The 24,287-nt window shown below is 48.7% G+C and overlaps 1 protein-coding gene and 1 long non-coding RNA gene across 2 annotated transcripts; one reads left to right on the forward strand and one right to left on the reverse strand.

The window, feature by feature from the left end:
- Positions 1–297: 297 nt before the first annotated feature.
- SDR42E2 (short chain dehydrogenase/reductase family 42E, member 2) lies at positions 298–22,634 on the reverse strand. Its single transcript, XM_036021395.1, has 12 exons — positions 22,564–22,634; positions 20,164–20,835; positions 19,579–19,674; positions 18,221–18,278; positions 17,513–17,631; positions 16,778–16,853; positions 12,963–13,045; positions 11,344–11,481; positions 10,705–10,770; positions 8,740–8,803; positions 6,521–6,594; positions 298–3,719 (listed from the first exon to the last, which is right to left on the reverse strand). The coding sequence occupies exons 2-12, from the start codon at positions 20,797–20,799 to the stop codon at positions 3,477–3,479; spliced, it is 1,653 nt and encodes a 550-aa protein (XP_035877288.1). The 5' UTR covers positions 20,800–20,835; positions 22,564–22,634; the 3' UTR covers positions 298–3,476.
- On the forward strand, positions 3,544–9,043 carry LOC118499626. The gene is made up of 2 exons (XR_004902131.1): positions 3,544–3,693; positions 8,747–9,043. It is a non-coding gene; the product is annotated as an uncharacterized LOC118499626 (long non-coding RNA).
- Positions 22,635–24,287: the final 1,653 nt, after the last annotated feature.

Consider the following 24,287-nt stretch of genomic DNA (forward strand, 5'->3'; position numbering starts at 1 on the left):
GGAGGGTCCCTTTCTGGCCGGCTCTGTGTACTTTGGAGAGCCCCAGCTGACTCCAGAAACCTCTTTGGCAAAAACCTGTCAGGTGTCCCTGGGGTAGGGCTAAGGTATCAGGGGGTCTGTCCCACATGGGGATTATCAATTTTAAGGTCCCAGCTTCATAGATCCACCTCCTATTTGGTCTTCAGTCTTGATTTAGGGTCCCTCGTTTATTTATTCATTCAACAACTACTTATGAAGGATCCACTATGGGCCAGAAACCAAGCTTGTCATGAGGCTATAGAACAAACAAGGCAGATGTATCTTCACACTCATACAGTTTATAGACATTGTAATCTCATTAATTACACCTCTGAGGGGTGTTATGCAGTGCATTATGCTAATGCTAACCTTGCCCAGGGTCACTGGAACAAGTGACACTTAGTTGGGACTTGAAACTGAAAAATTAGCCAAGTGAAGGGGAGAGGGTGGGGCTCCTGGTAAGTCTGAGATTCTGTGAAAGCAACTCAGGGAACTGGACAGAGACCAGCAGTGGACAAATAGCAAAAGATGAGGCAGAAGTGTAAGGCAAGGAGGGCCATGAATGCCAAGGTAAGGCTTTGAACCTGATCCTGAACTCATTGAAAGGTTTCAAGCCAGAGACTGCCATGTTCCAATTTTGGGTTTAGAAAGTTCCCTCTGGCAGCAAGAACAAGAGGTTTCCTTTAAAACCCATAGCAGTTGTCTAGGAAAAAGGAAAGCAGCTTGTACCATGGTTGTGGCAGTGTGTTGGGCTGAAGGGATGGGGCACAGAGACATTTTGGAGATGGATATGACAGAACTCACTGATGAAGACATGAAGAAGAGGAACGTGTTAAAAGTGATGCTGGGTTTTGAGTTTGGGCCACCAGGTGGCTGGTGGTACCTATTCTCCCCATAGGAGGGAACACAGGAGGAGGAGGTGGTTTGTAAGATAGATGATTTCTGTTTGATTTATACTGATTCTCATTTTGAGATGCCTGTGGGACAAGGGGTTGAGTAGGAGGATAGACATAAAAGTCTGGAGGTTTAGAGAACACTCCACACAAATGATACAGATTTAGGGGGCACTGGGTACAGAGGCCATGGGAATGGATGAAGTTACCCAAAGAGTGCACACAGGAAGCAGAGTGGCCAAGACAGAGTCCTGACAAACATAATCTTAAAGGAAGGACAATGGGAGAGAAGCCAGTGAAGATGGAGGACTGGCCAGAGACATAGATAGAAAACATATGTGGTGTCATATAGACCAAGCACAGTATTTCAAGAAGGAGGGAGTAGCCAACTATGTTGAATTCTCCTAATAGGCTTGGCAAAATATAGACTGAAAAATATCCATTGGATTTATGATTTATGGGCAAGTTCATCAATGACCTTGATTAAAATCATTTTGGAATGGGTTTAAGAGAAGAAATGAAAATATTAGTGTAGACAACTGAGCACAAAATTTAGTTTTGGGAACGGGTAGAGTGGGAGGGGGAATGAGGAGCCAAGGGACAAGGCTGGAGGATGTTAAAACAGTAGAGAAGAACTTCAGCACACACAGTGATTGGCTATGTCACCTTGGGCTGTCCATGCTGACAACTCTCTTTTCTGTATTCATGTTTCTGCATAGTGTCTACAAGTAAGCTTGGACCTCCTACTTGCCCTCTTAGAACCTCCTGGAAGGCTAGTTTTCTGGGAAGCCTCTAAAATGCTCATTTGGACTCAGTTTGTTGGTTAAAGGTGTTGCCTTCTTTTCTTCTGGGTAAAGACACTCGAGAGAAAGGAAGCTTCCTTGGCACAATGACCCACACTGTTTCCATGACCAGGTTTTAGACATCATACCTTCAGAGTATCAAGGAAGAGGTGACTTAGAGAAACAAAAAAAAAACAACCCAAGAAATTGATTTTGCTTTTGGGTTTCAGAAGCTGAGGTTTGCCAGTAGACAAAAGACCCAGACGGTCATGTGAACAGGAAAAGTCTGTTTTCTCTGTGCTAAGAACCTATTTCTCAGGGTTGGTAGAGAGAAGAAGGTGAGAGCAGGTGAGTTTAGATGCAAGTGTGTTTAAAGAAGAAGGGAGCCCAAGGACTTCCAGCCCCAATTGGAGTTGAGAAAGAGGTAGATCCTAGAGCTCTACCCAAGCCTGGCATGGCCCAGGTGCAGAACAGCAAAACTGACCATGTATCTTGTTTAAGCCAGTGGGCCTGGGGCCGCTCCTCCAAATTGCCCCAGCTGCAGAGATGTAATCCCCACCACTTTTTTGATGTTAGACACAACCCCAGTTTCCTCCTCACCTGCAAAAAGAGAATAATAGACTCCACTGTAAGGGTAGCCCTAGGAATTAAATGAAAGTATATAGATGAAAGCCCTTTCAAATTGTCAAGCATTAAACAGACATAAAAGATTATTATTGAGCTTTTAAAAATTATATACACACATACAGTTCAACCTAGCAATGAAGAGATACACTTTGTAGCTACTTCACAAACTTTCTTCATTGTTCAGCCGAGAGAGAACACAAGTTGTAGATGTCCAGCCCCCATGATGGCCACATTGGTTCTGATTAACACTTTTCCTCCCCTCCACCACAAGCTTTTCAGGTTCATGATTTTCATCTTTACCAGGGTCGACAGTTTGACGGGCCAGTTCCACATGTGTATTTTATGATACATGCATGGATGTATTTACATCCTGATCTTGGTATCCATAATCACCAAAATAATAGGGAGGCACTGCTTCTGTGGAAAGTAGGGCTGGATTAAGAAATTTTGCGGGTTTAAACATCAAAGATTATGGTGATCACCACTGCCCCCTCATTAACAAATAAAAGCAACACTAAATTATAAAATAAGGCCAACTAAGTTCAAATTCTTTCTAAGGTAACTATATTGGTATTTTTTTGAGAAGTTTAATTCTTTTAAATAAAAGTTTTGTTGTTTTACGTCGCTGCTGGTGCTGTGCTTACTAGGTTGAGTGACCCAGAGGTTGGGGCAGCGAGGAGGGTCCAGTGTCCGTAAGGTAGCTGCAGCAGACAAGAAAACTGGGCAACTGCCCCACCCACTAGAGCCGACCGAGGCCAGGCCCGGGAGCTCCCTTAGGTCTTTTGCCCGCAGGAGCGGAAGCAGAGCGGAAGGGGCGGGGGCCAGGATGGGGCACGTAGCAGAAGGGAGATACCGCACCCAGAGGGAGGAGCAATGAAGGGTGGGCTTGGGCGCAGGCCCAGGAAAAGGAGGAATCCGAGCCGGGGAGAAGCGGGGTGATCCAGGACTGGGCAGAGATGGGGAGAAGGACCGTTAGAGGGAGCAGGCCTAAGGCTAGGATCTCTTCGCTAACCTGGCCGGGCCGGAGGGAGAAGTAGGACCGAGACCCAGAAGGGGGGAAGGGGCGTGGCCATGGTTCCTGTGACGAGGGAGGGACTTGCCTAAACCCTGAGGGCCGCCTGGGTGGGTCCACGGCGGGGCTCACCCCGGTAGACGGTCAGACTTTGGGCCGCTGCCCGCCTAGGAAGCACAGGACAAGGGCGAGCAGGCTCAGGAGCAGCAGCAGCCCGAGCAGTAGCCGCAGGAGTGACCGCGCTGTGGAGCCACGGGGCCGCCCCGCCGCCGTGGACTGTACATATCGTTCCACGGCATCCGCGAAGTTGAACTTGTCTGGCGCATAGCCGAGCTGCGCACGGGCCTTAGCGATCTGGAAGGTGTGCGTTACGGCCACACTGTGCACCTGCGAAGAGAGGCCCGGCAGTTGAGGGGCGGGATTAGTCCAGGTGGGAAGTAACCTCCGCGGCTATAAAAGGACACAGCCCTCCTCAGGGAGGACCTCCTTTCTCCTATTTCCCTCCAGGACTCCGCCTTCAGGATGCTTTTTTCTGCATTTCCCCACCCTACTACTGAGCACAGTCCCCCAAAAGCAAAGGTGGCCTAGTACAATCCTGTGACATAGGAGGCCCTTGATTACTACGTGACCTGGGTGTGGCTATCCGGAAAAATGCCTCCAGGAAACGCTCCTGTCTTCCTGGTCCTCAGTCTTAGACTGAGGCAGGGCCCAGGGTGCAGCTTTCAACCCTCACTGATTAAGCTTCCCCAAAAGAGGAGTTCAATTATGTAGGGGTGATTGTTCTTGAGCTTTGTTTCTCTGTGGCCAGGTGGCCTGAAGGTTATAAGCTTCAAGCAGTTATCAATAAAGTAGTTATCAGTTTCAGAGTTCACACTCTGTACTTGACCTGGGCTAAATCTCATTTAATCTTCTAAGGTGGTACTGTGGTACTATCCCCACCTCAACATATTTGAAAATTGAAGATCAGAGAGATTAAGTGGCTTGCCCAGGGTCACACAAAGAACCAGTTTCCAGCTCCTGCTTCTCTGTGCTATGCTGGGACTGAGAGGATGCCAGCCTCTGTGGACCCCGGGAAGGGCCTGCCAGCTGCTTGATTCTCGTGTGGTACTGAAACAGCCAGTGTGGTCAAGCCCAGGGTCTTAGACGCTTGTGGGAGGAGAGAGGCAGAGAAGTCAGTTCTTGTCCCTTTTTGCCCCAGCTAGTTAAGTTCAGGCTTTGGGGTGATGGATACAGCTATGAACTAGATAAACAGGGTTCTGGAACACAGTATTCTCAGATATCAGGCTTAGATCTCAATTCCAATGGGAAGCCTCCCTAACTTCCTCAGAACTGGCTTAGGTGCACCTTGTGTATGACCTGAAGTTCTTCCTAACTTCCCCCTTATCACAATGTGTTGAGCTGCTTGTTTACTGGATGCTCTTCCCCTCTGGACTGTGAGGTCCTTGAGCTAAGGACTATGTCTTGAAAGGACAAAGTCGGTGCCATTTGCTGTCATGGTGCCATTTGCCGAGTAGGCCTATGACGTTGTTAAACATGACTGCCATTTTACTCTTCTGAGCATCTGTGTCCAGGACTGGAGATTACTAGGAAGTGAGAACAGAACGTGACCAACCACCCAGAGCTGCCAGCAAAAGATAACACTGGAGCAAACTGCAGCTTATGCAAAACCAATTGAAACCTCGTGTGCTGCAACACCCCTAACACAACAGCAAACCGTGCCCTCCACCCTTTTACAATCCAATAAAAACTCAACTTGCCTACATCTCATTGCTAGTGTATCTCTCCACACTTAAGCACTTTTCCTCCCTTGGAAAGTTAATAATATTTTCTCTCTGCATTTTCTTTTTGTGAATTTTTTTTCACAACCTGCATCACTGGCTACCTTCACATGTCCTGCTTCCATTGCTCAGCACAGTGCCTGGCACACAATATATTTTAAATGAATGAACGCCTATCAAGTCAAACTAGAGGGCTCGTTGGTGTGTCACAGACTGACCAGCAGAGGGCGCCAGAGCCACATTGTCCAGAAACTTGCCCCTGATCTGTGCACAAGTGAAAGGAGGAAGGGAGCCAGACCCCTGGCCTACCATTCAGCAGCATCTTGACAGCTATTTTACATGGATGTGATTCCTGACTAATTTCACAAGCTAGTGGTTAAGCTTGAAATCATTTAGATCTGGTTCTGGTTCGGATATCAGTTCCACAACTTTAATGAGTGATCTTGGGCTGGTTATTTCACCAATGTGTCTCATTTCCTTCCCTGTAAATGGAGATGATAATATAATATATTGTATACATCTAGAGTAGAAGTGATGATTAAATGGGATAAACACAGCCTGACATATCATTGCCACTCAAAAGATGGTCACTATTTTCATTTTTCTCTTTCCTCTGCTAGTTTGGATGGTTCAAAGGAGAAACAGTAGGAAATTGATTATTTCTGTTGCCCAGTCTCCATTCCCCAAATCAGAAAGAACTAAGCAGAGTGTGAAGCCAATTCCAGAATGGTGCGACTTTGGACAAGTCAGTAAATTTCTAGTCCTCAGTTTCTCATCAGAAAAGGACATCATATTCATAACTTTTTTGGCCTTCCTAATTTACTAGGGTATCAGAGAAAATCAAGTGAGAGTGTAGACTGGAAGGACTTTGTGAATAACACCAAACACCTATAAAGTTTATAATCTGTAATAAAACATCCTCTTTAAGTACAAATAGATACTACATCATCATTTGAAAACAGTATTCTGTACAGAGTGGGTACTTAATACACATTTATTATTCAGTGAGCATGGATGGTGAAGCTAGAACCACAAGGCTGTGTGTGTGCATTGAGAGCTGGCACGAGTTGGTGAGGACTGGTGGCATTTTAAACAGTAAATGTCATGGAGCCTGGTTTTTGGAGCCGCCAGTTTGACTGGGAAGATAAGCCTGATGAAATGCAGTGATGAGGAATGAGCTTGGAGCTGTCACATTTCAGATCAAGAGAGCACAGCCTAAGCAGAAGCCCAGAGGCTGGATGATTATGAAGGAAGCCAGCACTAGATTTGGGCCCACATGGAAAGTTCTAAGACCTTAGACAAGCATCCAGCTATGATGTCAGAGGGGTGAGTGGAGTGTGGACAAGGGGCAGGAAGGGAAGTGAGGATTCCCAGAGGACACAAGGGCTCCCCCAGCAGCACCCAGCTTACCTCACTCCGGGTGAGCAGTGGTGGGATGCTGCAGATGGGCCTCAGGGCCAGATGCAGGTACTCCATCACCGTGGCTGTGTGGGGAGAGAGGGACCAATGACCAGGCTGCCAGGTTCTAGGCAACGTCCAGGGGGGCCCTCAGGAACATATCAGTTGGGGGCATTATTTGCCTTGCTAGACATTTTGCAAAGTCTTCACTTTGCAAAAATTTTCTGCCCTCGGACCTTTAAGTCAGCAGTTCTCAGCACATGCTGGGTGCTTTATTTGGCTGAGAAATGTGTCACAAGTAGTTGTTATTACATTTTAAGGACAGACTGAGGAGATTCAAAGCAACCTCACAGTAATGTCTGCCTCACTCACTTCTGTTCCAATCTGCTTTCTTGGGTAGGAGAGAAGGAAGCTAGGGTAATAGTTCTCACTGGGTTGCACTCTGGACCACTTTAAAAAATACTGATGCTAAGGAGCTGGAAAGAAGTATTCCAAGTCATGAAAGGCAAGAACCTACATCCAAGATTGCTCTATCCAGCAAAGCTTTCATTTAGAATGGAAGGGCAGACAAAGTGCTTCTCAGATAAGGTCAAGTTAAAGGAGTTCATCATCACCAAGCCCTTATGTTATGAAATGTTAAAGGGACTTATCTAAGAAAAAGAAGATAAAAAATATGAACAGTAAAACAGCAGCAAATTCACAGTTATTAACAACCACACCTAAAACAAAAACTAGAACAGGAACAGAAGCACGGAAATGGAGATCACATGGAGGGTTAGCAACAGGGGTGTGGGAGGAGGAGAGAGGGGAAAAAGGTACAGAGAATAAGTAGCATAGATGGTAGGCAGAAAATAGACATGGGGAGGGCAAAAATAGTATGGGAAATGTAGAAGCTAAAGAACTTATGACACATGGACATGAACTAAAGGAGAGGATGTGGGTGGGAGAGGGTGTACAGGATGGAGGGGAATGAAGGGGGGAAATGGGACAACTGTAATACCGTAATCAATAAAATATATATTTTAAAAATACTGATGTTTCCTCTGTCCCCTTGCTTCGCACTAATGCTGTCATTGTTCTGGAGTGTGACTAAGGCATTTTTATATTTTAAAAGCTCCCAGGTGATTCTCCCCAGGAACTATGGATTTCTATACAGCCCTCTAAAACTGCCAGGACCCGTGGCTCATCTTTTCTTAGCTAGGTAAAGGAGTGTCAGTCACTGTGGTGATGCTGTGCTTGAGAAGCCATCCCACCTGTGTGCCCAGTGGATAAAAGTGTGCAAGCATCCAGTGCAATTAAAGTACAAGTCTAGTCAAGTTTTTTCAGGAGTACAGCCACTTGTGTCTTGAGGGCCATCTGTCCTCTGGGCAGAACACTTCCTGCCTGACACCTGCTCTACATTCTAGCTGGAGGGAGGCCAGTAGAGGGGTGCTGGGGTTATGAGTAGAGACTGATCTTCAGGGTAAGGAGAAGAATTGAGGGTCAAAACAGGACCTCCACATGTCTAAAAACAGCCTTAACTTCAGGGTGACCTTGGGGAACAGGACAGTCGCAGGGCCCCCTTTCCTCCTGACTTGCAATGCCTTTTAGCACAGGCCACAGGGCTGTGGAGTCAGCCGCTCAGGTGTGAATTCTGCCTCTCCTGCTTTTCACTGTGGCATGGTGGGAAGGCCTATCAGAGCCTAGTTGCCTCACCTTTACAATGGACCCAACGCCAAGTAGAATAGGGTCCTGGTGTTTTTTGTTGTTGTTGTTGTTGTTGTTGTTGTTGGGGGTTTGTTGTTTTTTTTTTTTGTATTTTTTTTTTTTTAGAGAGAGAGAGAGAGAGAGGAGGGAGAAAAAGATGCAGAGAAACATCAACGTGTGGTTGCCTCTCATGTACCCCCTACTGGGGACCTGCCGAGCAACCCAGGCAGGTGCCGTAGATAGGGAAATCGAACCAGGGACCCTTTGGTTTGAAGGCCGGCACTCAATCCACTAAACCACACCAGCCAGGGCATGGAATAGGGTTTAAACATGGTCAGGACTAGAGTGAAGGGAATGATGTGTTGGGGTCAGTCAAGTGCAGATCAGGCTTGGGGCAATTGGATGCTGAGAATGAGGGTCTCCTTAAACTCTGTGCCTTCAGGCACTCACTCACCTCCACCTAGTCCTGGACCTGGGTTTAAAATGTGATAATGCATGTTTACCTGATACATGGAGGTCTTTTGATACACATATTCTTTTCTTACCTGTCAGGTAAACCCAGGAAGTAGGCACCTGGATCCATGGCTGGCTGTACCCCAGCTTCTCAAACTGCAAGGAAACATGGTCTGAGATGAAAACAGTCCTCCAGGTGCTACTGTGGAAAGGACACATGTTCCCTTTACCCTAGGCCAACAGAATTACCTCCTGGCCCCTTGCCCACCCACCCTGCTCCAGTCCCAAGCCAGTCTTGAAATGATATCCACACCTTGACTTGGAAAAGTCAAGTAGGAATTGAATGCATGGCAGCAGAAGAGGGGTGTTAACTTGGGATCATTCAAATCATTTTTTTGAAATCCTCACCTGAGGACATGTTCATTGATTTTAGAGTGAGAGGAAGGAAGAAAGGGGGTAGGGAACAGAGAGAAGAGAAAAGAGAAGAGGAGAGAGGAAAGAGAGAGAGGAGAGGGAGAGGGAGACATCGATGTGAGAGAAACATCCATCAGCTGCCTCCTGCAAGCACCATGACTGGGGATCAAACTCTCAACCTAGGTATGTGCACTGACTGGGAATTGAACCTGCAAACTTTGGTGCATGGGATGACACTCCAACCAACTTAGCCACCCAGCCAGGGCTCATATTGTTTTTATTTACATCTACCTACACCCAAAGACATTCCAAGTCACTTGTGTAGAACCTGATTTTTCTAAAATTGCTATTAAAGGGTGAAAAAACAGTCTATGTGTGGAGGGTGGTAGAAGATGCATGAAGAAAGGGGCTGGCACAGCATAAATTATATATAGGTCTTCACTTGTACAAAACTAATAGTAACAAATGTTGCCAAGGATGTGGAGAAACTGGAAACTCTTACTCTGCTGGTGGGAATGTAAAATGGTACAGCCACTTTGAAAAACAGTCTAGCTAGCAGTTTCTCAAACGATTAAATACAGAGATACCATATGACCCAGCAATTCTACTCCTATATATTCTATGGGGACATAACCAAGAAAAATGAAAACATGTACACACAAAAACTTCTACATGAATGTTCATAGAAGTATTATGATAATAGCCCCAAACTGACACCCAAAATTGTATCAACTGATGAATAGATAAACAAAAGGTATGATATCTATAGAATGGAATATTTCTGGCAATAAAGAATAATTATTAATATGATCCATGCTATAACACGGATGAGTCTTGAAAACTATGCTAGATAAAAGAAGGCAGTCACAAAAGACCACATACTGAATGATTCTGTTTATATGAAATGCCCAGAACAGGCAAATCTATACAGACAGAAAGTAGATTAGCAGTAGCCTAGGGCAGGGGGAAAAATGACCACTAAAAGACACAGTTTTGGGGGGGGTTCCTTTTTTGGAGGGTAATGAAATGTTCTAAAATGTACTATGGTTGCGTAATTCTGAGTATGCTAAAAACCATTGAATTGTGTGCTTTAAGTGGGTGAATTATATGGCATATGAGTTATATCTCAATAAAGTTGTTAAAAATTGACGTGCCAGGGCCTGAGTGCCCTGAGGGTGTATCTTTCAGCACAGGCATCTGTAGCCCCTTTGTCTGGGCCCCAGAAGGAGTCTGTGGGCTTCTGGGACAGGTGGCCAGGGTTCTGGAAGGGGCTGTCATCAGGAGGCCCCAGGACCAACACTTTCCTTCGTGTTTCAGGCCACTTTCTACTTACCACTTTGAGAGTTTCACCACACAGTATTATGGATCACAAGGAAAACTCCACAGGGTGAGCAGTCAGCATCAATCAGGAAGCAGTCTGGGAGGGACTATTGCAAATCGAGGGAGCACAAAGCCTCCCAAAGGGGAAGCCACAGCTCAGCTCCAGTCAGTGACAATGTCATCCAGTGGACACTGTTTCCAGAACTGGTTTGGAATGTGAAATCTTCTGATTTTTAAGAAGTAGGAAAGGATGACAGGGAGGGAAGAGGTGGGGAATCCCTGAATTCTCACTTGAGGTGGGGGTGAGGCATATGAGCACCTACCAGTGGGGCCATCCACTCAAAGAGGTTGACGCTCTCCCCGTCGTTGATGTAGTATGCCTGACCGCTCTGAGGGTGGGGGGGTGGCAGCAAAGGGGAATAGTCAGGCAGATAGATGCTGGACACCTGACTCTGCCTCTCAGATGGCTCCCAGCATCTGCCCAACACCCGAGTTCTCCTAAGCAGCCACCGAGGAGAAAAAGTCAGTCCTCATTCCTGGACAGACCTGCGCAATTCCCTTTCAGTTCTGGAACTGACTAGCAGTGTGACCTGGATAGAGTCACTTAACCTCTCTGTACCTTAGTTTCTTAATCTGAAAAATGGAAGCATAGTAATGGGATCTCTTGAGCTGTTACAAAGATTAAATAAGACAGTGTATGTTAAATGCTTAGCATTTGGTGACCAACATCTGGGGTCAACAACACCTACCTCACAGGCTCACTGCTAGAAACTAATGATGCTCTATAAAGACCCCCTTCCCTGCTGCCCCCCACCCCTCCCCAAGCGTCCCTGGACAACAGTCCCACTAGCCATCTTGAGATGGGGAGAAAGGTATGTGAGCCAGGAATCCCTTAGGGATGGGCACTTGCCTGCAGCCCTTGGTGGGGGGAGGAGGAGTAGGGAGCATTGCAGGGGACTCACGGCTACATAGCCTTTGGCTGCGGTGAGGGCCTCAGCTGCCAGCACGTGTGCTTGCACCAGATTGTGCACATGCACCCAGTTCATTCTTGTCCTTCGGTCCCCAAATCGGAACATGAACAGTCTTTTCTTGATATGGCTCTGGGTGGGTGGGGGGGAGACTGTTTGAGGAGCAGTGAACACTGACCCAAGCCTAGGTGGCTTTAAATTTCATCTCTTTGCTGATGGGTCCTGAATTTCTAGCTCCAGACCAGAGCCCTCTGCTCCAACCCCATGTACCAGGAGCCTTCAGTTGTCTGGCAGACAATGCAAACTTGGCTGTCCCAGAGCGAGCACCTGACCTTTCCTCTCCCTCAATTCACTTCTCCCTCCCATCTGAACTGACAGTGCTCCAGGCTCAGGTTAAAGTCCTAGAGCCACCTTGCTCTCCCTTCTCTCACACCCCCATCCAGCTCACCTGCAATTCCAGCTGGCTCAACTGTTACACTCTGTTTAGAATTGACCGATTCTCATCACCCTGCCTGCCACTCTCTTCTCTCACCTGGATCCCCAAAAAGCCTCCTAATGAGTCCCCTGCTGCTGGTCTCCATGAGGCCAGGGGTTCCTTTTAAACCCTAAGTCAGAGGACATGTCTTCCTGCTCAGCACTTCCTGGTATGCCCATCTCACCAGGCTGAAGGCCTCAATTCTTACAATGCCCCTTCTGATCTGGCACCAGCTTTTCTCGGACTACAAACCCTCTTTGCTTGTCAGGCTCCAGCCCTGCCTCCTTCTGGGAACCTGCTGGCAGGTTCCCATCTCAGGGCTTTGAGCTTGCTGTTCCCTCTGCCTGGAGGTCTCTTCCTCCAGATTCCTGTGTGATGCACTCTCATCCCCTTAAATTGATGCTCAGATGTCCCTGCTTGATGACACTCCTGACTGCCAGCCCTCCCAGTTTCCTCATCCTTTAACATCTTTCATTTTTCTCTGTAGTACCTGGTACCTTTGAACACTCCTCATTATTTACCATGTTTATTATATATCACCTTGTGTGAGAATGTAAGCCCTACAAGGAAAGGAACTGTGGTCTGTTTTGTTTATTGATCTGTCCCCAAACCTAGAACACTAATCTTTCTCATGTCCAGGTTTGTGCCCAAGCCCCCTCTTCTGCTTACATCACCTTCTCTCTACCACCTCATTTCCTTGGTTAGTTTCTGCTTCTCTTTACAAACAGCTCGGGCATCACTTCCTCCAGGAAGTCCTCCTGGACTTTCCCTCTCTAATGTACTCCCATCTTCTTGTTCTTCCCTCTATACAGCCCTTACCACACTGAATCTGAGACCATAGCAACTGTCTCCCTGACCAGGCTGTGAGAAATCTGAGGACAGGACCTACTAAAGCCACCTTGTTCCCAGCCTTGGATCCATAGCTCTGTGCCTGCCACCCATGCCTAGGCCTGGCTGGCAGACAATGAGAACTGTTCCTGGTGGGTCTGATGGGGTCTGGGCACCTTCTAGAACTAAGGGCCCCAGGCTAGGGACACTGTCCCAAGACTGATGCAGTGACCATGGGCTGGGATGACCCTACCCACAAGAACGACCCAGGCTCCTCTTGTGTCTCAGACCCAAGGCTGGAAGGACATACCGCCACACGGGGCAGGTGCCTCTGCTCTTCAGGGCCGTAGATCCCTGGGGGCCGGAGCACACACGTCCGCAGAGTGCCTCCTCCTAGGACACAGGGGAAGGCATTCAGGGGAAAGACAGACTAGCAGGGAGAGGGACAGAATGACTGTCCATATCTCCTGGTCATGGACAGGTTAACAGGGAACGCAGGCCCTTGGGACTTCCTCATTCAATTAATTATTCTCTCAGTCAACAGTTAGTCATTTAGCAAACACTGTTCAGAGATTTTCCCCTTCTCCCCTTGCTTTCTGCACTGGGCATTGGGATGTATGTATGCTGTGGAGAATCTAAAGGTGATCAAGAATGGTTCCTGCCCTTACGTTGCTCATGGGCCAGTAATGGATAAGAGCTGGAGCAGGTGTATGAATGCCCCTTGAGAGTCATGACCTCCTTTAACTCCCTACTGTACCCATTTGCAGATGTGCACAGGCCCATACTCCCTTGTGCCAAGAGCTATAGTTGTTTCCTTTTTCTGATCATCAGTTACATAAGGGCTATGATGACTTTTAGGGGAGCTCTACCTTGTGCCTAGTCTTCTGGTAAGCCTCAATTTTTCTCCCTCAAGGCAACTCTTTGAGTCCATGCTCAGAGGAGGGATGTGATTTGCTTAAGGGAACACAGTTTGGCCTAGTGGTGCTGAGATGGGGGGCTAAGGCCCAGGCTCTTCCCACTAATACCCCTGCCTCCTGGTGATATGACATAAAGAAAGGACAAGACTAGAGCCATCGTCACAAATGCCTGCCCCCCTAACTCTTACTGCTGCCCTGTGCCGGCAGGGTCCCCCAGACCAAGACAGAGAGCTGGGTCCAGGGCTTCTCAAATTCTCTGCCAGGGAGCCCCCACCAGGCAGGGTGGTGAGTGTTATCTCTCTCCCCTGGGGAAGCCTGGGGGTGTAGCCTGAAGAGCTGCCACAATATTTAGTTTTTTATTTATTGATTTTAGAGAGAGAGAAACATTGATTTGTCATTCCACTTCTTTATGGTTGCTGCTTGTCTGTGCTCTGACAGGGGATCAAACCTGCGACATTGGTAAGCTATCCAGCCAGGGCTATTTCTTTCAAGTATTAAGAAAGCCTACAAAATTTTCAATTTACTCATATACTCCATTTGTTTTTTAAGATTTACATACTGAAAAATTTCTTATTTGTAAATTATTCAACTGCCAACTCCAACTCCTAACTGAGATGGAGTCTCCTGTACCAAGTTCTGCTTGGGGATCCCAAGCAGCTACACCCTCAGTTTGGAAAACCCAGTATAGACTATCTTCTGAGACCAGAAGTCCACCTTCTTTTGGGGACACCCTCCCCCTCTGCATGAAGTCTAGGAGACTGTTAGTCTAGATGTGCCATTGTCTCCTGAGGTAACAGCCATGGCATCCAAGCTGGGCCAGTGACATGTTCTCATGCAGGAATGTGACTCCAACATCTCTGGCATTGGGACCTAAACTCCTAGGAGTAGGTTTACCCAAAAGATTGATCATCAGCTCCTGCTACCCAGGTCTCCCCAGGTTGCCCCAACCCTGTCCCTTTTAAGCCCTGGTGGTCATTTTTCTGGAAATATATTTTCCAGAAGCTATCACACATACTTCCAGTGTAAGTCCCCTTTTTCCCATAAATTAGCCAGGGCCAGTGTCTCCAGGTTGTAGTCAAACACCCTGACTGCTTCCCCATCCAACACCCTTACTTAGCAGTGTGGTCCAGTGTAGTGGATTGAGTGGTGGTCCAGAAAGATCTGTCCATGTCCCAGAATCTGAGGACATGGCCTGATTTGGAAAAAGAATCTTTGTACTTGTCATTAAAGACCTCAAAATGAGATCATCCTGGATTATCTGGGTGGGCCCTGATCCCATGCCAAGTATCTTTATGAGACTCAGGGAAGAGACAGAGGGAGAAGGGAAGGCCTTGTGAAGACAGAAGCAGAGACTGGAGCGATGCACCCACACACCAAGGAATGAATGGAAGAGAGAGAGAAGGGTTCTCCCCTAGGGCCTCAGAGGGTGTGCAGCCCAACTGACACGTTGAGCTCAGACATTTGGCTGTGACTCTGAGAGTGGTGAGAGCAGAAAGTACAGTTGTTTAAAGCCACCAGGCATGTAGCAATTTGTCCTGATGGCCCCAGGACACTAATGTACCCAGAGGCAGGAGGACATAGTCAGGTTCATGCTGAGCTGGGGTCTGCACATGTCTAGACTCTGTCTCAGGGACCAGCGCCCTCCATGCTCAGTTAGAGGCAGAGTCTCAGAGACCAGCTTGTGTAGTAAAGACTGGAAATCATCCAGGGTGATGGTGGCTAGACTCCTGGAAGGTAGGTATCAGGTAAGCTTTTCTGTAAACAGCCCGCAGCTAATTTTAAACTCTGGGTCACCTGGACATGGAGGGAGGAGGTCAGGTTGCAGTGCCATTGGCCATTAGGGCACTGGGCAGCCACATCACAGAGGTGCTGGGCCCAGGGTATCCATGACTCTTTTGATCATGGGAAGCTGGGAATGCTCATATAAATAATTATTGGCCAGAGGATTAGGTGTCTGGCTTATATGCTGCTGGTCCAGTAGGGTATGCCCTAGGTAGAGAAGAGAATTCAACTGCACAGGGACAAACCTCTAGGAGAACACAGCTGGAAGTTCCTGATAGGCCCAGGATGATAGGGTAAGGTGGAGAGGATTTGGGGGGAAAGAGCTCATTCTCAGAGAGACTACGTCAACTGTGGCTATAGTGTAGCATGATGGTTAGTCCCTAGGCTCTGGTATTAGATTCCTGGGGTAGAGAAGGGGTCCATATCCCATCTCTGCCACCTAATAGCTGTGTGACTTTAGTTAAGTCAGGTAACCTCTCAGCTTCAGTTTTCTTCTCTGAATTTCAGGGATTTATAATTGCAAGCATCCCTCGCTTTCCCAATCCAATTGGCCCCTGAGTTTAGGTAGTAAGGGTAACTGAGTTCTCTGATTTGTTTTAGTTTCTGAATTTTGGAAAGCAAATAATGAATGTATCTGGTTCCTGAGTTTGGAAAGCAAGAGAGATCTACAGATGCTGTGAAGAGTTATTATGACTTTTGCCTATAAAATTGTCATGTGAAGTAAGCACTTGATAAACACAGACTGTCCACATTCTACCTTTTAATAGTGCCCATCATTATTTTATCCTCATGTTAAGAATCTTTGAGGTAGATTTCACTAACATCTACATTTCCCTATAGATGAAGAAACTGAGGCAGGGGATAAATACATTGCCTAGAGCACATAGCTAAGAATTGGTGGAGCTTGGATTTGAACTCAGTTCAGCTGGATGTCAGTTTGTGGTCATACTGCCACCTCTCCACATTCTATTACCACTTCTCTATAGCCGAAAAAGGTGATGCTGTAAGGCACAAGGCCAGTTTTTCTGGGAGTTATTGATGGTTAAGCTTTAGGGCCCTTCACTTGCATACCACCCTTCCAAAGTGTTTTACCTCATTCCATATTCATAATTGTGCGCTCTTTTACCTACAGAGGGCCTTAAACTGGAACCACTCTGATCTGGTCTTTTCCCCATCAGACCATGAGCACTGTGAGGGCAGAGACTGGAGCCTGACTTTTTCTGGGCTGTATCCTTGGTAGGGGGTGGGCGCATAGCAAGTGCTCAGATCTGTTGAATGATGAATGACCAACGCCCTGGGGAAGTGTCCTTTGGAAGAAAATGGACCTCAGAAACATGTTGGCTAAAAGCTAGAACCACATATGTCTTTCAGGGAAGGCAGCAGGGGGCACACACACTTGCTGTGAGCAGGGCCCCACTAGACTTACCTGGGAGAGGCATTCCATTGGCCATGAGGGTCAACTGGTCGGCGATGGCTTTGGTTCGGGAGTAGTGGTCCATGTGCTGGCAGAGGGCAGGCAGAACAGCCAATGACATTGCAGGCAAGGCCTACACAGCCTAGCCGGTCCCAGCCCAGCCCCAGGGCTGACCTTGGCTTTAGCCCACATAAGGGTTGGATTCTGGGGACTTGTAGTGGGAAATGGCCAAGCCCTAAGCCCCACTACCCCTCTTCTCCCTCTGGCTGGAAGCCACAGGAGCAATTCGGGGAGAGGAGCTGAGTTCAGGGCAATAACATGACCAAGGGCTCCTCAACTCGGGGAGGCTCCTGCCAGCCCCAGATGCCTCCTCTGGGGCACTGATGCTAGAGGTGTCACACATAGCTCTTCAGGGTTCACATGGTCTTTTTGCATACACCACCTCACTTCCTGCTCTCCACAACCTCACAGGGTATGCATAATGCCAAGAAGAAGAAAAGACAGGCTCAGAATAAAGTGACTTGCCCGGGGTCAGGGAAAGTGGCTTAAGGCCAGGTCTATCTGATTTCAAAGTTGCTGTTAGCATGACCAGGTAAAATAGAAGAGGGCTTGTGCCACCCAGTGTTGGGACCCCTTCTTCCTGGGATCACACTACATTGTGGAATGACTCTGGCTCCGCCCATCCCTTCCTGTGGGCTGTTGTCCCAGGCCCACTGGCCCAGCTCACTTCTCCTAGAAGCTAGGTACCTTCTCCAGAGGGAAGTATGGCACAGAGTCCTCATCGCCCTCTTCTATGGGCTTCCCACCAAAAGCAACATTGACGGTGCTGGTATAGATGAGCCTTGGAACCCGCTGGCGGACACAAACTATGGCGACAGATGCAGAAAGTCAGACACACAAAGATAATGTGTTCAGGCAATTGGCTGAGTAGCTGCTGGACCCTGGAGCCCTCCCTGAATGTACAGCTGCTCAGGAGGGAAGGACATCCTTTGTTTAATTTGGGATATGGGTCTAGTCTCTGCTCTGTGGGATCCTTGATGGCATGTCAGCTCACTCTTCCTCCTCAGTGTGGCTGTGGTCCCTAATCTACCTTGCTAAGGACAGCTCAGAAGAAAGTCTCACTCAGTGGGGTCACACAAAAATACACACTCTAGAATCAGATAGAAAAGTGAGATGCAGAACATGCCCAGAGAGCCCAGATGGGGATCTTCTATTTTGGTTCTTCAGTGACTTTGCTTACTCCTGACCCCTATGCCCTGAGGGCAAACTCTGCTCCCCGTGTCCCCAGACATGTAATACCACACTGACTCACCCCATGCAGGATTCTGGGCAAGTCTGCAGCACAGGGAGGACATGCTGCCCACAGGCCCTCTAGGGCCCTGTGGGGTGGGGATAGGTGGGGGGCAGGAGAGGCAGCAAACGCATGGCAGGCCACACTCAGCTCCAAGTGCCTACCATCAATCACCAGTTTGGTGCCACCGACATTTATAGACTCAATCTGCTGTTTTTGAAGCTAAAAGACAAGATGAGGTGGGAAAGTCGCAGAGCTGCCTCCCTCCCTGTCACCAAGGCTGTGAGGGTGGGGACTGTAGAATGTCCAGCTCAGAGGCAGGGCTCTCAGAGGGCCAAGAGCAGAGCCCTGGGCTCTGGGCCCATCCCTGCCACTGTCTTCCTAGGCAGTCGGGGAGGCTCTGTCCCCCTCTGGTTGTCAGCTTCTTCATCTGGAAGGTGAGGGCAAACCTCTTTCTGTGGTCGGCAGGATGAAATAAGCCCCATGGGAGGAGGTGGGACAGTGCTTGGCACAGAAAAGGGACTCAAAATGTGTTGGATTGTTTCCTCACCCTAGGAGTCTGTTTCCTTATCTGTATGATGGACACAGCAACACTATTCATGCCCTTGCAAAGGGGCTGAAGAGTGAAATATAAAAACAGCTGGTTTTCAGTGAGAGCAGCTTGTGTGCCACAGACAGGACAAAGCTTTACATGTCATCTAATCCTTACATCCATACCAGGAGTTGGGTCCTACATTGACTTTCAAACTATATTTATTCTTGCTACGGTTTTCTTTGTTTAACAGGTAATTCAGTCATAAGGTTAAAAATCATTCAGTTAAAAGGGTTTACAGTGAAAAGGAAACTGACTTCCTTCCCACTCCTGTTTCCATCTCCCTTTGCCCTCCCCAGAGGCAACCACATTTCCAGTCTTGTCTATTTCCAGAGGTTATCTACACTTATTAATATTGGCACATATGGATGTGTGAGTGTATAAATCTTGACCCTAATTAGGTTTTTTTTGAGCAAACAGGAAGATATCAAGCACTGTTTCTACAACTTGGAAATTGTTCAATATCAGCACATATTGAGTTACCTCATTCTTTTGGACTTCATGTGTGGATATAGCATAATTTATATAAATAGTCCCCCACTGAAGGGCATTTTTTTATTATTTCCTTGCTTTGTTATCAAAAACAGTGCTAAAAATATGCAAATAAGGATAACTTCTGAGTCAGAGAGTATGAGTATGTTTTGATAGGTACTGTTGATATAAGTACTAGTTAACATCTTCACTTTACAGATGAAGAAAGGGAAGCTCAGAGAGGTTATGTTAACTTGCTCTAGGTCACACATATAGCTAGAAGCAGCAGAACTGGCATTTGGTCCTATGTTGCAAAATGCAGGCTGGGTATAAGCCAAACCCTTCCTGGGGTAGGTGAGAAGTATTAATGAACACACGGGCCCAAAGGTAAGGCCAGGGGACAGAGCCAGGATCTGACCCCAGTCTGTTAACTCCAGGTACTGCATGTGAGGTACTCACCTTCTCAGCACCAGACATTCCATGGGAGGCCACATGGAAGACACAGTCCACTCCTTTGAAGGCATGCAGCAGGGCTTCCTCATCTCGGATGTCAGCCTGAAACACAGAAAAAAGAGATGGAGTAGGAGGTTTGAAGACCAAGGCAGAAATACCAACTGTGTACCTTGCTGGGTCCTAGACCTGGCTCTTTGACCCCACCCAGGCTAAGCACATGTAGGACCAGGACGGCTGGGGGCAGGATTTATGATTCCACAGGATGTCATCACCACCCTCAGCCCCATTTGTCAAGCTGAGTCACAGGGGCTGTGTTCGATGTGTCCTGTGCACTCTTATCAAGCCCCCATGAGACCCTTGTGAGGCAGATATTGTAGTGTTCCCTTTCTCTGGATGATGACAGGAGGCTCAGAGATGTGGAGCCTTGTGGCCATGGCTGTCCAGCTGGGAAGTACCGGGGCAAGAGCTGGAGCTTAAACAGCCTGTGCTCTTCTTTAATGCCATGCCACTGGTTTCATATTGGATACTGTCTCTGGACCTCCACCACCAGCCAGGGCCCCCACATGTTCCCAAAGACCCTCATCGCTGCACCTGGATGAACTCAGTCCCTGGGGACAGCTCCCACTGGGGTCTGCGGAGGTCAAGCAGGATGACAGAAGTGCCACTTTTGGCCAGGCTGGAACCCAGACTAAAGCCCAGGTAGCCTCCTCCTCCAGTTACCAGAACCTTCTGCCTGGGAGCCTCCATAGGTATGGCTTGAATCTTCTGCTGTGATGCTGGTGGTGGGGCTGTCATTGGCTCATTGGATTTGGGACAAGTCCCAGACCCATGTCTGAGCCCAGACCCTACCCCTGGTCCAGGTAATGATGCAGCTCCTGGCCCAGGGCCCAGACCTGAAGCAGCCGCAGGTACAGGTCCCCACCCACAGCCCAGAACAGCACCAGGCCCAGGCGCAGGTCCCGAAGCAGCACCAGGTCCCGGCCCAGGTCCCGAAGCAGCACCAGGTCCCGGCCCAGGTCCCGAAGCAGCACCAGGTCCCGGCCCAGGTCCCGAAGCAGCACCAGGTCCCGGCCCAGGTCCCGAAGCAGCACCAGACGGGGGCCCAGGCTCTGACTCAGGCCCTGGGCCTGAGACCCCTCCCCACGCCTGGCAGACAGGGCAGTTCTTCTCCCTTTGGCCTGCAGCTTTACAGGCCTCTGGAGAGGATCCTGCTGGGTTGGGCTTCATCCTCTACTGAGCCATGTGGACCCAGGATCTGTCCACCTGTAGGGAAAAATAGAAGGTATGTTCTATAGTTGTTCAAGTCACATGGATGATCAGACCCCTAGGGGTCAAGGGAAATTCCTAGGTTCAAAGAAAACTTGTCTCTTTCAGAATCTTTAGAACTTCCAAGGCGGCTGTTGCCTTACTCAGAGAGAATCAGAGACAAGGCAGTCAAGTCTTAAATCTTACAGCTGGGGAAACTAAGGCCCAAAGTCACACTGTATGGATGAGGTTTACACCAAGTATTTGTGACTTCTCTATTAGTTCTTTAAAATCCCAGTTTTCATGTAATACCAGAGAAAGACAGATCCAATCACATCAAACCTCACCAGATTGGGGGGGTGGCTGCTTTCTGACTGGGGAGCTATAGAGGGATTCCTGAAGGAGGAGGAGGAAAAGACGAGGGGGAGAAAAGACGAAAGGGGAGAAGGACGACGAGGGAGGAATCTACATGGGATCCAAAAGGGCTCTCTGCCCTGGAACTTTGCACATGCTTCCAAATGCTGCAGCCAGCCCCATTCTGGTAACTGTTGCCTCTGGTTCTCCCAGATCCTCTAGCAATACAAGTGGCTAGCACTACAAGGTCTGCCCAGGCCCACCCCAGGCTTCAGAGTTAGGTCTGTGGGCCTCAGGGGCTAGCGCTTGAGGAGCCTGTCCTCCTCACTCTAGACTTGAAGCAAGCTAGGCTGTCAGTCACTGTCACCATCATCGTCCCACCTCTTGCTGCACCTGAGGATGAGGCTGGATCAGGGGCCAGACACCATCATCATCGCTAATGACAGCAGGAACATGTACTGTGGGCCCACTGTGTGCCAGGCCCAGTAGATACAGAAATAGGTAAGTCTCTGCTCTAAGTGGAAGATAGTGACTGTAAAAAAAGAACAGGTGTGACTGAGTGACTGAATGATGAACCCCATGGTTGTTGCTGGTGGTCAGTGGCCATGGGACAGGGGCCCTGACAGCTGTAGGGACTAGATCTTTTTGTTACCTCTGTCACTGCCCTGTTCTCCAAAGCTCTGAGTGAGGACTAAAGTCATGCCCTGTACAAGCCGTGGCAGACATGGTTTTCACAGGGGGAAGACACGCCAAGATCTATCCTATGAGATGATTTTAGTGGCATAGCCTGGGCACAGCCTTTGCGTACCTTTTTTCTGGGTGCACCCTTGGGCAAGATGCTTAAAGACCTAACAGCACATACGTATCTACAGCTGTAAATGGACCCAAATAACCCTGGCTGCACGGTGAACCTCACAGGGAGGTCCTGAGAGGGCGGATGGCAATGCCCGGGCAAACCATTAGATCACCGTCCAGGAGGACCCTGTCGGCGGGTGTTCCCAGCACCTAGAACTGCATCGGGCACCAAGCCAGCCTTCAGTAACAGCCTCGGAGCAGGGGAAGTCCCTTAGGGCTGCATCTGGGAGTGAGTGCTGTGGCTACTGACAGCGGACACTGCTGCATTTTTGGTTCTGGGGAGTAGAGGTTGCTGTTCCCAGCATGCAGAGATGGAAACTGAGGCTCAGAGAACATTTGTAAACTTCGATGGAGTCACAGATGGTGACTTCAAAGCAGGGTTTGGTGAAAGGGGGTTGGGACCCACCCCGGGCCGGTAGTCCTCTCCGGGCGGCAAAAGCGGGTGCCCCTCAACACCGAGACTGTCCTAGTGCCCGAAGCTCAGGCCCGGTTCTCCTTCCCACCTCCCGCAGCCCCCAGCTTGCCAGCAGCGCTCACCTAGCCCTGCTCCCCGTGATTGGGCTCCCGGCGCTAGTGCTAGCGAGCTGCAACTGCCGCGCGTCTCTCGCTGGTCTCACCCGCGCCAGCGACACTGGAAAGCCTGGCGCTGCAGCGGCTCCACCTCCTGGGGAGGTGTGGCGGGGGTAGGGGGGTAGGGAACCGGAATGCGGGGCGGGCCGGGCTCCCTGACTGCCTAGCGCCTCCTCCCGCCGGTTCTCGACAGACGGCGGAGATCCACAGGCTCTCACTGAGGGGATATTGAAGGTAGTCGACCGGTGAGAAAACGTGCAAAGTCACTGCATGCCCGGCCTTGTCCTGCTCACAGTCACCCATCTAGTCTCTAGCACGTTCCTTTGTTCATCCTGCCAGCCCTCACTCCTCAGCTATCCATCATCCTACTCATTGTTCCGTCCATCTCTATTCATCCATCCTTCCCTATTAAAAAAAATTCTTTTGTCCATTCATTCATTCATCTATCCATTTGTCTTTCCATCGAGCATCTATAATTCACTCCCTATGTCTTCCTTTGCTCCCTCCCACCCATCCACCCTTCCTTTCCTGCATTCTTCCATCCAGTTTCTGGATTCACCCATTCTCCAGTGCCTTCATTTCATGCTTAAGGAATGCTTCTTCAGCGCTGGCCTTTCTCTTCCTTGCAGGAGGACGCAGATGGATCACACCATCGCTAAAAAACTCATTTGTAAGCGGCAGTAAACTGAGCGAGGGGCAGGCATGTGCAGACAGCTTGCACAGCTGCTCTGATAGAACTGAGGGACCTGTGCCCAGAAGGCCAACTCAGCAGGAGGGCTGGTTACTTTGATTTGATGAGGGCCACAGGAAAGGCTTCACCCATAAGAATGGCCTATGGGCACAGCTGAGTGTGGGAGAGAAAAAACTAAATCTTAGCCAGCACATGCTATGTGCAGGGGGTAAGATATCTTGCTTATCCCTCATAACTCTGTTTTAGCTCAATTTTAGAGGCAGGGAAACCATTTCAGAGAGATGAAAGGGGCTCAGAGTATAGTGGGCAAGGTGTGGGGTCAGCCTTGGGTTTAAATCTTGGCTCTGCCACTTTCTTGTTCTGCTTTTGGTCAGCTACAAGGCTCAGTTTCCTCATCCATAAAGTAGAACTGGTGTGTACTTTACAGCTGTGACATTGTGAGGCTTGTGGCTAATGAGGTATATGCAGAATGCTGAGTGCAGTGCCTGCCCAGTCAGTGCTCAACCAGTGGTAGCTGCTATCACTACATGAGAGATTAGAATTCAAACCCCGGTCCTATGCTTTACCACTTCACAAACCATGTCTCTGGTTCATCCTTTCATTCACAAATATCAGCCCCCCTCTCCCATCAGCAGGGCCAGAGAACTCATATTCCCTTGTGCAGCTGGTTGGTGGTGTCCTGCCAAGAAGTGTAGTTTATAACACAGTGTCTATGGGTTGTTTTGTGCCCCATCTCCAATTCATACATTGAATTCCTAACTCCCAGTACCACACAATAAGACCTTAGTTGGAAAGAAACTTTACAGATGTAACTATAGGTGAAGTACACTAGAGTAGGGCCCTAATCAGTATGAGTGGTGCCCTCATAATGGGAAATTTGGACACAGGCATGCACACAGGGAGCCCACCACGTGAAGACTGCAGTGAGGCTGCCACAAGTCAAGGAACTACCAGAAGCTGGGAGAGCCCAGAACAGACCCATCCCAGTGACTTCAGAGGG

The sequence above is a fragment of the Phyllostomus discolor genome, chromosome 3 (assembly GCF_004126475.2).
Source record: "Phyllostomus discolor isolate MPI-MPIP mPhyDis1 chromosome 3, mPhyDis1.pri.v3, whole genome shotgun sequence".
NCBI lineage: Eukaryota > Metazoa > Chordata > Mammalia > Chiroptera > Phyllostomidae > Phyllostomus > Phyllostomus discolor.